The sequence below is a fragment of the Apteryx rowi genome, unplaced genomic scaffold, assembly GCF_003343035.1.
Source record: "Apteryx rowi isolate R43461 unplaced genomic scaffold, aptRow1 scaffold_4, whole genome shotgun sequence".
NCBI classification, from domain to species: Eukaryota; Metazoa; Chordata; class Aves; order Apterygiformes; family Apterygidae; genus Apteryx; species Apteryx rowi.
In genome coordinates this window covers 7,452,114-7,466,468 of record NW_020450529.1, presented here as the reverse complement: position 1 = coordinate 7,466,468, position 14,355 = coordinate 7,452,114, and the positions used below count along the sequence as shown (strand labels likewise).

The 14,355-nt window shown below is 39.3% G+C and overlaps 1 protein-coding gene across 4 annotated transcripts in view; it reads right to left on the bottom strand.

Annotated features, from left to right (window-relative positions):
• Nucleotides 1-14,355, bottom strand: part of SUCLG2 (succinate-CoA ligase GDP-forming beta subunit) — a 135,305-nt gene that overhangs the window by 8,682 nt on the left and 112,268 nt on the right. For 3 of the 4 annotated variants that reach the window (XM_026074964.1, XM_026074967.1, XM_026074965.1), the window contains one exon: nucleotides 1,051-1,171. In XM_026074964.1, coding sequence (XP_025930749.1) covers nucleotides 1,051-1,171 — 121 coding nt within the window. Of the gene's footprint in view, nucleotides 1-801; nucleotides 975-1,050; nucleotides 1,172-14,355 lie in introns of those variants that run through there. The other variant, XM_026074966.1, reaches the window with a different exon arrangement.

The following is a 14,355-nucleotide window of genomic DNA, read 5'->3' as shown; positions in this document are numbered from 1 at the left end:
GCTATTTCTCCCCCACCTCCAAAAAAAACCCCCCCCAAACCCCTCTATTGCAATGTTAAAGAACACCTTATATTTTTGTTCCKCAGGTGCATAAAAAGGATGCATTTCCTCTTTTCACCACCAATGCTGGGAAAGCATGGACAGAAGGAACCCTCCCCATATGAAAGCTGAGCGATAGGACATTTAATGCCCTTAAACACACAGACAAACTTGAATATTGATGTTGCTGAGGAACAGGCCTTAAAAACAAACAAAAATACTTTATTTTCTAAATAAAAATTCTCTTTTTGGTAAAGTATAAGTATAGCAATGTTGTGCTGATCTCAACAAAAAGCCAAAGCACTTTTTCATTCAATGACAGAAGAATCTTCCTTCCTCCTTCAGGATACTTTTCAGAAATGAGAGCGAGAACTCCACTGCTATTACATTAAAGAAAAGCTACTAACTGCCAAGGGGTGCTCTACYGCAGCTCTTTTTCTTTTTTTTTCCCCTAACTGAACTATGCTGGATGCATTCTGAAAATTAGTCCTTACCATTGTCAAATATACTGGTTTCTACCTGATTTTAACTGGGTTGGATATTTGGGCAGGACAACTCATTATAGTAATATCTCTCTCACGAATACTGTTTCTAACATCTTTCTTTTAATTATGATATTGCAGTAAGTTTAAGAAAAGTATATGTTGCTGGAGGTTTWGCAATAGTGGAATTGCATTCAGTAAAAATTGTTTGAAAAAAATTGCTCTCCAGTAAATAGAAACTTGCATCAAAACCATTTCTATCTGAATTGCAARCATTACAAGCAAAAACATTATGCTTTCTTTGCAAAATTTTATTGCTTCCWTTACCACCTGGGACCAGGAATACATAAATACATGAGGAAAGAGAGTTTATTGATTTCAGGTCATCCTAGGGATGAAGAATTGGACATATTCTTATTGTGCTGAATTAATTCGTGCATCTTTCTTCAGAGCCTAGAGATCAAAGAAAGCCAGAATGGTTTATTGTACATCTAACGGAAGATTTTCTCCTCAAACCATTAGCACTYACCTTCCAGTCTGACCACGAGAGGCACCTTCAGTTCAAGCTCTCGGCAGGCTTTGGTAATACCATTGGCTATAATGGCACAGTTCACAATCCCACCAAAAATGTTTACAAGTATTGCTTCAACCTGCAGGAAAGAAACAGTAGGAACATAAGGCCGTGTTTTATAAACAGTGGTAGAAAATCCAAACTTGGGTACAAATTCTCCTTTGTTAGGCAGGCTCTCACTTAAAGAAGTCACAAGCTACACCTGTGTAACTCRGAGAACTTCATCCCGAGTCTACTGCTTGTGTAGCGTGGAACAGTAAGTGATTAATTGCCTTGGTCTAAACTGGTAAGGTAATTTATGTCATAAAAACATTATTACACAGAAGAGGAAAAWTTTTTATGGATAATAAAAACAGATTAAACAATCTGAGTTTTGGATTTTTTTTAAGCATTGAACAGTCATCAGAGACTGGAGCTCAGAAAATGCAGTATGTGAGAGAGAGTACAAGAACACCTGTGAAAGTGCATGTGTCTATAAGTAAAGTCTAAGGTGAACCTTATAGTCTGCAATTTATCTGAAACCTCTTAGCAATGAAGTAGTCACGTGGATACTTGATAAAACAATTTGCATGCACTCTGCTATAAGCAGTACAGAGGAAAAGGTAATATACTTGCCCTGACTTGATAAAGAGGAGTAAAATCCTTTCTAATTAACAAGGAAAGGCACGTAACAAAGAGAATTCATTACAACAGATTAATTGATGACAACCCGAAAAAACTGCTATTATCAGTTTCTAGAAACTGGAATTCTTGCACCCAGTTCACAATTAAATCATCCATCACAACATACAAGACATCTGCAGATGCTCTGGGTCCCCAGCTCAAAGGGAACAAATGCTCCATGTAACTCGAAATTAAATACAGTAATAGAAAAATGTAGTAAGAGCTAAATAAAATTATTTTTGTCAAAAAGATATTAATATGATATCTTTCCACTTGATAAGATATAATTTTGCAAAACTTCTTTCCATCGGGATAGGCCTTGGTCATCTTTGTTAGTATTATCTAATCATTCATTAGAAAAGTCCTTTTAGGTGAGTTACCAAAAGCTGTCAGCCAGCCTGAAAATACATTTTCCCTTTCAAGCCTAGATGCCTGGCTCCGGCCTTGTGCGGTTTTAGGAAGAAAGGAGAGATGGAAGCAAATCGGGATTATAGCCTCGAATTCGAGGTGGGCCAGCTCCTCAGGAAAGGAGGGGACGAGACGAGACGGCTGTGCTCCGGCCTCCCTCGTCATTGGAAGAGCTGGTCAACTATGGGACTGACTGAACATCATGCAAGTGTACTATGAAACTTAACCATATGTGACACCCAGGCATAGGCGCTTCAAGGGCACGACTTTCGCTCCCCCCAGCAGCGTAGCTACACTTTGATTCTTGCTGCAGCCTGGATTTCACGTAGGGCGTTTCAAACCAAAGGACAGAACACAACGCAGCTACCCTGAAGTCAGCCATAGCGAAATGGCACAGCACAACGTCTTATAAACATAATTCTTTGGGTGTGGAAGAAAGATAGTCATGTTAAAGTAGTATAACGCTGAACCCGAGTTAATACACCAGGCTTCCCACTAGAGCTTGTTAAGTCAAGGGGGACACCAGACAGACACAGCTATACTGTCACTGGTTCTATATTGGGGCTAATCCACCACATTTTGGGACACTCAGCAATAAGCTTCACTGAGCGTCACAAAAAATGCCTTGCCAGAATCATGCTGACTTGAAAGAAGACAAGATAAAGACAGTATTAAGTTTGAAGGAACAGATTATCACAGAATTGCACTTGTGTGTGATGTTAACCACAATTATGCTTAACTCATTGCACAAGAACAGATTTATTTTGCCCACCTCCAGGTGGCCAGATTCATGCCAGCCCCAAAATTCCCTGTAGTCATGCATGTTTATAGCTCTGCACAATCAGGTTTAGTACTTCCTTGCAGACAAAATGTGACAAWTAACTCCAGCGATGCGCAGTCGCACACGCAGACTGAAAGCTCACCGCTGTTAGTAACACTGCTGTCCATGATAGAGCAATGAAAAATGGGGGGGAAGAAAAAAGCTTTGCTTTCTGCAAGGAAATCAGTTCACCAATAACYTTCAGCAGCACCCTAGACTGCAAAAACGTCATTTATTATGAGCATATGCAGCCTTAGGATAACAGTCAAAAGATGGCAATGGGACCATCTCAKTAACAGCGCTCTCCTCACCTGCCGCTGCTCTCAACTCCCAAACTTTCCATTATGCTGCCCCCAAAATGGCCAGACCAGTTTCATCTGACCATGCAATATGCGGCCCCATTTTCTCCTCTCCTCCTTTCCTCTCAAGCTTCTTATTATTAAATGCCAACTCTTTCATCTAGTTTTCCAATACTGATCTGCGAGGATGCTTTTGCTCCTACTACTTTTCTCTTCTTACTATTTCCAATGGACTCACCCTATTATTTTCTACCTCCTCTGCGCATCCTGATACTATAAACAGAATTCTATCTTGGAGATTTTCAAAGCACAAAACATCTCTAATGTTACATAAACAGAGCAATAATTTATAATAAACTCCCTTAAAAATCCCACTATCCAAATTTCTGCCTCTGAAATTAGGTGCCATGATTCAGCATGCAAAGCACCAACTGCTACAGTTCATACAGCCTGCACAGGAACAGATTGCATATGGCTCATGATGTGGCTTCCTCCTCACAGGCAGAGTACACTAGGTATTAGAATGAAATTAAATAATCTAATCAAATCAAAATATACAACTTAATTCATTTTAAAACTCTTTCTTATAGTTTAGACATAGGTCAACACTTCCATTTTATGTGGAATGGATACATTTACCAATCTAGGGTTTCTGGATATTAAGTTGGYGATGTCATTGCAATTATTTATTTCACCTTTGTGTTATAAAAGCTTTACCTTTGTAGAAGCTGCCAACAGTGAAATCTCAGAAGGCCCTTCCTTACTCCTACTACTTGTGCGCACGCAACTGCTCTTGATGTTAGGAGGTAAAACACAAAGAAAAAATAAAGCCTTTCAAACTCTTAGTACATTGACCCTTGTAGTAGGGAGATACTTATGCAAAGGGCATTGATGTTAGAATACAACACTTCAGTATATTCTAACAGCAGAACAAGTCACAGACACTGTTCTGTCCTTTCTAATATACGTGCCTACTTTAGGGACATGTGACAGATCAACTTAAGCAAGTGTGTTTACATTATCAGAGATAAGGAGGAGGATTTTATGCCCAGTACAGATATTTTAATTCCTAACACAGACATTCTCATATAAGGATCTGCTTTTCAGCTTTCAAGCTGCATTCTAATCAGGGCTTCTAATCCATTGGCAGCTGAAGGAAAAAAATGTTGGAGGAAATTAGATGCAGCTTGGGTAATTGATGTTTGTATGCTTGGCTTTAATAAAAAATACTCTGTTAAATTAGAGAGGAGTCTAAAAGGATTCAATCAATAAGAAACTGAATCAGGTGGAGAATTCAATCTTGGGTTTTATTGTAATCTTACAAATAAGCCAACAGATCAGTCCCGATGTTGCAGAGATTCACTTTAACTCTGCTGAAATTTGTGAACATTGTTTATATTTGCTTCTGTAGCTTGAGTAGATCTTGCATTTCTAGCTGAAAGGATTTTAACATTCAGACCCTGTAGATGGATGAAAAGGTTTTCAGTATTTCATGTGCAAGGAGAATGCACAATCTCTGTATTTACAGGCTATAAGAAAAATTAACCTCCCATTGTATATCAGAACCATCACATATTAACATGCTCAGCATCTAACACATGAGACATATATTAAGAAGAGGGCAAACTGTCTTCATTCAGCTTACTTGCTGGTATTATTGTTATAATTACCATTTCTACCCAACTGCATGCCTTATAAAACTACTTTGTATTTCAGCAACATTATTAAGAAAACTTAAGATACCGGTATATGCACAGGTTAGGCGCTGTCCATCTACCAAGACAGATAACAGATGTGGAATAGCCTTCAAATATACTTGCAATTGATTGCGTACTCCTCTGGAGAAATTAAGACAACCCACAGTAGTATGAAGACTTCACCATCAATGGCGGTGGCAACCTACAGCCTGCCAGTCCCCAAGCACCACTGCTGGAAAGCCCAAGTGATGGAAACCAAGTGAGCGTTCAAGTATCACTGCCCGCACGCTACATGTGATGTGCGCTAGATGTGTAAATACTGCAGTGCTCATTGATCTCACAGGTCCCAAATACTACATGCACATAAGTGCAGACACATAAGATAGCCTTTTTGCTCTTTATATAAGAAATCAGACACATTTATGTATAGCTGTATCTATGCATAATCTATATTGCTTTATTAATAAAGATAGCATAGTATTAACTTCCAGTGAGTTACTTTTTGTTAAATCACTTGGTAGGTGACAAAGCTTACAATGCTGCTTTGAATGTCTGGCACCAAAAAACAGCCCAAATAAATGCAGTTCTGTATTAATAGAAGTAACCGCGCTAAGAGATTAGTGCTAGAATTGTATTGGATCAYTGACATAATCCAAAAGGCTGCTAAGCTCTAAACAGCTAAGAGCGTCGTAAGTACAGCAAAAGGACAGCTTTAGCATACTGGCTTACGGCCTAAAAATTAGGTATAGTATGTACAGATTTATTAAATTTTTCTCTTTTTTTCCTCTAAAATGTTCTTAGTCTTAACAAAGTGCACRACATCTGATCATGATACCCTTAAGGACAAATACAGGCAGCATCTCTAAAGCATTCCACCTTTCCTAATGCCCATTTATAAATCTATACATGGGACGTCTAGATGTCTGCAGCTGCTACAGTCTCGTCTACTGAATATCCTTCAAATTCTACACTAACAATACAAATTCTGTACACAAAAATAGAGAGGACAGAAACTTGACACTTGCAAATTGTTATTTCTCTTCCATTTGGCATCTTTGTTCTTACCACAGAACAATTAGAACAGACTTCGGATAACAAAGCACAGTAGCACTGAGAAGCAGCCCGTACTTCACACACGGCAAAGCTCCAATTCTCACATACAACAAAAGCCCACACACAAAGGCAAATTAACTCAGGCTGAGGTTTCATAATCATTTTAAGACAACCTAAGTTTGGGCTGCTACCAAAGAGGACTGTCTCGCTTTCCCTGCTCCTTGCCCTGCACACTGACATATCCGCCCCATGCCAGAACGAGCCACGATGATGCTGAACCGGCTCCTTCATCTCGCCGACCCTGCGGGCACACGAACACTGGCATTGAAGCAAGGCCCACACAAAAATGCCTAGAGAACTGGCAAGTAAAAACCATGCCCCAAATCACCAAATCACCATCTTGATTTTAAAGCAAAGACCTATTTTGAATACTACTGATAATGTATATTGGAATATAAGCATTTAACAAAATGTTTATCTCATAACAAAATGTTTCAGCATGTATGATGTACAGCTAATTCAAAAAAWAATTATTCTAACATTCAGATCCCCTGAATAAAAGTTTCTGCTACTGTACTTCTTATGAGATCTTTCCAAAAACCATTAAATAATCTGATGACAGCAGGAAATACTTGCAGCAGTTTTCCATCTATTATCAGTGCCAGATGCACGCCTTGGTGCCTGTGCATGCTGCTTTTCTCCTAGATGCACACACAGACACATGCAGGCTCACACAGTGAACTATAAATATTATTATAAAATTACCAATATTATCTCTGACCTTGCTGCAAATTGTTCCTCTGAAGCTCAGTCCATTTATTTTAGTTGAAAACAAGCTATTCAGCAACCATCAGTAAAACTACATCTGCAGCAAATTAAAAAGCTACATTAGCAAAGAACTTGCTTACTGTTTGCTTTGATTGAAATCTGAAAAAAACACCTTTACATCTCAAGCTAACTAAATTCATTTATTGATCACTCCTAACTCTTTCATCAGCTAAAGATGTAACCGCRGAATATGAAGCAAGCTATATTTGTCAGGTTTTCTACTCTGGGATATCACAGGTCATATTTACATGGGAGGTGATGGCATGGTACAGTTGGCCAACATATTCTTGCCTGGACACCAGGGTTTTTTGAGGTTAAAACATGTATCGTCTCYCTGTCTTTCTGGTCAGCAGGGTCTAATTCTGTGTCTGTGAAAATACATTCTTTATCTAACTAGTCCATGAAATTGCCAGAAAGTAAACAAGAAAAGCAAGCCAGCAGCATACTGCCAGGCATTTGTTTCAAAGAGAAACTCTTCTCTCCTTCCTCTAACGTAATGTGCATCAGTGGAAGGAAGATATCTCAAATGATTCAAATATGCCACAGAACGTGGGGAAGATCATCTCTGGGAGGGTGGTGGGACACAAGCACTGAAGATATTCAACCACAGACGTATTCCCAGCTCATGGCAGAGAAGTAACGGGGCTCTGACCGCAGCTGGATCCAGGTGTCCAGTGCTGTGACATGCACAGTACTGACAAACACCATCATTTTATATCTCCAACCTCATCTTCAGAGGTGCCTGGTACCTCAACTCCCAGTTGAAAGGAAGGGTATCCACTGCGTCTAAAATCAGATATTCTGGTTGCAGTTTCACCTTAAAAAGATCCCTTGGCCTTTATATTAGTTACGTGTGAACAGCACCTTCCCCACACAGCTGTGGGTTTTGCAGACAGTAAAGTATCAAAAACTGTTGCAGTTTAGAGATGTACGAGGCAAGATGCGACTAAACTGGCACGAACACAACTTTGCTAGGAGTTGAGCATCCCAGGAACACRTATTTATCTTGCTAAAGGTAAGACACACTTCTATTTTTCAAATAGTTAGCGGCTATATATTACTTTCAGTAAGAAAGTAATACATCTTGAGCATCACCTCTCAGAAAGTGAGTCTCCTTGTTATGTGTTTTGGAGACAGAGAAATGGAGGCATTTTAGTGTGAGACAAGGAAAATCTCAATACCATGTAATAAAACACTGCTACCGTACACTTATATGTCTTCACTCTGTATCTTTCTGCTCCAACTGGTAAGTCAGATATGAACATTTTCGAATGGCTTTATGATAGTATAACTTGGACTGCAGGTTAAATATGACTTTTCTTACCCAGTCTTGAAATCTTACTCAAATCCACTAGCTTTTTATAATAGACACCATTTATGGCTCATTGCAAATAAAGATTAAACACCACTCTATCAGAGCAGTATCAAACACTTAGAAACAATTGCTTAAAATATCCACTAGAGGACAGTACGATTCAATGTGGAAAGGGAATATAAAAATCCCTTTGGAGAAAAGAGCAGGGTTATTTTTTCTACTTAAAGCCAAACTATCTCATTTTACTTTACAAAAAYGATGCAGAATATTATTTTGCCTCTTTGGGATGGAACTTTCAAAGTCTGACGGTGATAAATATAAGCAGAATGAGTCATCTAAAAGGGAAGCAAGAAAGCTTGCAGTCAKGCAAAGAAATATCAATATAATGCAATTTTGAATGTTTTTGACTATTTTAAAATGGGTCAAGGTTTAAAATTCATTAGTAATGCAGCATTACGCCAACAGCAAGAGAGAAACTCTTGATGAAACCTCAGAAAAAAAATCAGATTTTCTGGCCGGGGGGGACTGGCTTGACAGGTAGAAAAAGCAGATTAAATATTTTCCTGAATGCTATTTTTTGGCCTGTATTTAAGGGGTAAATCAACTCCTGAGGAATGCAAGTCTCACTGAGAGTGAATGCCCTGTTTCTGCTACATCCAGCAGTTAATAGTCTAAGCCCTTTCCTTGGATAGCTGGTGAGATGAYGTTAGTGGGCCTGCGTACCAGCACTGCACTGGGGTAAGTCCTTTTAGTAATGTGACTTCTTCACTAYCATGTAAAGAGTTCTGAACACCACATTTCTGCAAAATCAAAACTTCGCAGCAACTTCAGCTTCTGACGAGCTAAATTGTTCATCCAGTGATCTCCCTAGTCCTTCCTGCTTATAGCAAATTCAGGATCTAGAACATGATCTGATTTTATTGGCTTTTGCTGGTTTGAAAATGCAATGATCGCACTCTGGGGACCAGATTGTGGTCATCTTCCTTTGATGGGGTGAGAAAAGGATTCAGGTAGGAAGGACTCTGCAGCAGGGTGGATAAACCACTAGGAACACTTTCGTCCCTGGATTTTGTCTTATTCCACTGTGGCACTGACATAAGAAAAAAATTTAAGGGATCAGAGCTTATTTCATTAATGGAATGAGACAAAATGAGGACTGGCAGATTACGCGCCACAGTACAATATTGCAAACAGTCCCTGGAGGGTGTCCTGTTACCCACATGCCAGGAGCCGGTGGTGTGGGAGCAGGAAGATCCAAGTCTATGCACACACTCTCCTCCAAACTCCAAAATATCATGGCAGGCAGCAAAGTGACCTTCATTTCAACATGACTTTTTAGCGAGGCAAGTCTTGCACTGAGAAGGTTTTGGGAACRTTTCCCTGTTTGCAGGACATGCACTGTGCACAGACTGAGCCCCGGCATAAACCCATTCATCACAATAACGCCACCGTTCTCATGCAGCCCCTGGTATGCCATCGCGCTTCAGATGTGTCTATGGAGTTAGATGCAAACTGTCAGGTGCTTCCTACACCTGTGCTACTGCCTGGCAACACATCAGTCAGCTCCTGTCCAGAAGCCATGTTTAGCATGTTAATACAGCCCTGAGTATGAGCTAATTAATCCTACTTCAGAATACAGGCAGAGCAGGTAGACGAGTGCCTGCAACCACACAGAAATCATCTTTCACTGATAGAAAGCATAGCAATCCCATATGTAATCCTTATTTATGATAATAAGAAACTGGAAAGAAACATGTTGAGACCACAAAGTACTATTTGAAGTATATTTGAGAACCTGGTCACCAGCTTTTAGTACTGTTTTGGGGATGACATGCAGCTGGCAGTTCTTAAAACAACTGCATTTTTGGTGTCAACACGAGAGGACAAGTCTTCTATCAGAGTGTGGGTAATGTGTGTACAAGGAATAAAAGAACATCAGTTAAATTTGTTCTATCGTTTTAATATCTGAACTCCAACAATACCAGGCCCTTGAAGAGCAGATCAGAGTGCAGATCAAAATAAAATTAAGTTGTGATAGATGGCTACCTACCTGACTGCACATTGCAAGAGAAAAAGAACATGTGCGATCAGGTCCTGTGCGTCAAGAGGGTGAAGGCATTTGTAGAACAGTTAAGCTCTGTTGTTTTTAATTTTCTGGTTGTGCCCCAGAACCAAGGATAGTTGCATGTTTAGGTCTGATTTGGCACAGCTGACATGGGTGAGTATTAGACTTACCCATGGGATATTTTACGGTAGCAAAAACCAGACACACCTGTGCTAACCACCTTGTAGGCATAATCACTGGTCATTAAGTACTTACAGAATTCATCTTATTTGGTTGTACCATATTAGTGTAAGAAGTTATGGATGCCCTCCAAATCCCCTTACCCAAAGTTTACACAGTGCCCTGATTGCAAATAGCTCTTTCACAACTGTGAAAGTTTCATATTAAAATTGATCTAATATTGGTTGAATTTTGCCTCTGCACTTCATCTTAATTTCTCAGAGCAACTGTACTACATGCTAATTTTAACCTTCTTAAAATGTCTTAAGTTCACGTTAGGTTTCTGATAAACAATAATCAATTATTGTAATAATTAATTTCAATTAAAAAGTGCATTTAAGCAATATGACACAACAGGTAGCATATGTTCCTGCTATTTCAGCAATATGTTATGCCCTGGGGTTCAGTTGTGTACAGTTTCATCATGTTAAAAGGCAACAGGCCAAATGATTTTAAATTGTTCAAACTCAAAAAAATGCAATATTCCTCTAAAGAGACAGGACCTGGAGAATATGGATACATGATAAAAATGGAACTAGTGAAGTACATGCCCATGGGTGCTGCCAGATGAATTTTTTTAAATAGTAAATTATAGTATTTGAGTGAATTCTGGTGTTTACAGAAACTTAACAAATTACCAAAAATGATACAATTAMATGATACAATCACAAATATCCATGACAAGATTTGATTTAAATAGAACTGGTGATTTATTTTGATTACTTCAAGTCTTTAGGTTTATATCAAAGGCCTGTTAAAAATGTATGTATCATAAATAACACAAGATCTTCAGGCATGCCACATCTCTATATATTGGCCACTGATTTGAGTTTGACATGAAGTCCAGCCAGAACATTCCTTACTATAAACAGTTAGAGAGTTACTTCATAATACAGAAGAAAAAGAAAAAAAACTCATTTAATTAACTTCTGAAATCTTGATGTGAGTAATGTTTGAGGAACACCATTCAGACTTCCAAACAAAACACAGTATTTTAATGTGTCACATTAAAATTATTTAAAAACTTTTTTTTTTGTATTTGTTTCTGGAGTCCCTCCATATCTGATACCTATGTAGCCTTCAAAAAGCCCATTTGATCCTATCAAAGGAGACTAAAAGAAGTGATCTGGGGAGAGAGTAAGATTTGTGTGAATACAGCCACTCTCAGAAAGAAGGCAYGTTTATGGTTGATGAGAATACCTGTAGGTCTACCAGGCAGCAAAAATCTCATGCTTGCGCTCTCAAACATGTCATCCACTATCTGGAAACAGTAAAAATTAATTTCTCCTGCAAGCCAGTGACTGTCCAAGGCAACATTACTACATCTTTCTCTGAAGCATTTGGCAATGGCCAATTTCAAAGCCACAACTAATTGAAAACAAGTTTAGTCAGGTCTGTTCTAGTCCAGTAGTTTTTAGACCCCCCCCAGTTTGACCTCGGAAGTGATTCGCAAATGAAGCATCAGAGTTGGCTTCCACAGACAGAGAAAGGTCCTGCGAAATGCCACCTAGCCAAAGTTAGCCTTCAAATAGTCTGATGAATATTGCCAATCTCATGAATAAAAATAAATAAAAAAAAATCAGCCAAATCATCATGGCTTTGCATTYCTAATGAGGAGGACAAGAAAAAAAAATCTTAATCTTTAAAACAGACTTGGTTTTCTCCATATATCAAAGGTGGGGAACTCACTTTACATGGAGATTTAATCTTCTGTTTAAACCATCTCAGGAAACCAGGAGCTGAAATCTTAAGAGAGACTCCACATACTGACAGATTCACACTGTAAGACTTCACAACACCACTGGCATTTACTTTTCTTGTCATTATGTGTTTGGCTCTACAGCTTCCTTTGGGTAAGGGACAGGTCCAACTACCACTTTTCAAACCATCATGGCAAGGGACTCATTTTCTGAAACCAACACTCATCAAAATCTATCTTCATTCTCTCTTTAAAAATATCCTTAGGGACATAAATGCAATATTTATCTACAATATCAAAATACTAAGTGATTTTACCTATTACAAGGGAGAAAACAGATGAAGAAGTTATTCTTCAGCTCTAGGGAGACTTGGGATCTTCCTGTTTTGTCACGGGAGAAACATCTTTGACATCTATTCCCCATGCAGAAGAAAATGAAGTGCTACAGAAACTCCTGTCTAGGTCGTACTGCTTTTCTTACTGAGACAATAGAAACTTAAAAAAAAAAAAAAAAAAAAAAAGGAATTCTGGACTTCAAGAAGCTTAATTAAAGTATAAAAATGCATTGTCATGGATACTGAACTGCATATACACATCTGAAATCTCCAGATAATTAAAAACTGTTCTTTTATGGTCATCAAAAACCTGAATTACTGTGCTCATTAGGTTCCGAATAAYTACCACATAAAAATCAGCTAAGTATTAACACATTAGTAAATCAAAACAGAAATAGTAAAACTAAGAAAGATACAAAGGGTGACAAAGATATGGAACAAGCTCTGTATACAGAATAACTAAATAAACTAGGACTTTCCATCTTAGAAGAAGGAAAGCTGAAGGAGAATATAGTAAAAAGTCCAAGCAGCAAGAGGAAAAGGAACAGGGTAACAAAAGGTAACAGTGTAAATGGTTTAGAACAAGCAAAGAAATTAATGCAGGCAGAAACAGTTTAATGCATGTATTGTATATGGGTTTTGTTAAATACTTTTGAAGTACTTAAGCACAGTAGTAGCTAAGGAGACTCTGAAAGACAGATTACATAAAAACGTTCCCGCGGGGGTGTTTCCTGCTGAGCAGCAGCTTGCCATGTACGGTGATCACCCGGGAAGCCTTGCCTTCCCTTTGGCCACCACCCGGGAAGCCTTGCCTTCCCTTTGGAGGCCCTTCATGGCCCCCAGGCTCATTGCTATGCTCCCTGTTGAGGCCCCAGCGGCCTTCCTGCCTGGACTCTGCGCTGGCAGCTGAGATCAGCCACACGTTTGGCTTCCCCAGGCGCCTCCATGCGTTTCCCATCCCAACTTGCACATTTGAAAGACACTTTCYGTTAAGATTCCCCCAAACCACCCTACTGACACCCTAGAGTCACAACAACTGCAAACCTCCCCTTGCCCCAAAACTCAAGACCTGACAAAGCGAAGACTATTGGTGACCTGAAACTTGCAACCATAGCTCTCTGGCTCCGTTTTGTGACATGGGCCTTACTGGAACATTAGGGCACAGGTTCCTATAACGGCTTGAATCCAATTAATAGCACGAACGCGAGGAGAGAGGAACATGACCTCTCCTTTTCACCTTGCATGATTTAGCTGTAATGCAAAATCATATCCTAAGACTGTGAGCTCTTTGAACTAGCGACTGCTTTTCTTCTCGGGTGATAAATTGTCTGGCACAATGAAGTCCCGGCCCATCAAAAGCCAATACAAAAGGGGAAATAATAGCAATAACAACAAYAGTAATGGCACTGTACTGTAACAGCAATTAACCTAATCAAGCAGCTGAAAAATGACAGTAGCTCAACTGAGAACTAATATATTGGCCCAGAAAGCAAATCCACACTTCAAGCTACAGTCTTTTAACTCACTGTAGTTGCCACTTTAGCGCTGCAATTCACCTCCACAGGAAAATGCAGTAAATGAATGCAGATACTCACACCCAGCACCACAGTGATGCAAGACTACTCTTACCAGTASTGGCCCCAAATAAAGACAGGTAATAGTTCTGGGAAGCAAGAAGACACACATGGAGGTACGCTCAAAAGATCTAATCTAATGCCCTTTGAAAGGGATGGAAACTCATTGATTCTCCATGGTGCATACACAGAAGAACATGGACAAACTAAACATCTTTGCAACAAGTCCCTCTTCCAGAAGACCCTTCTCTTTTGGGCTGAAAACTTCACGCACACCCACATTTCTGT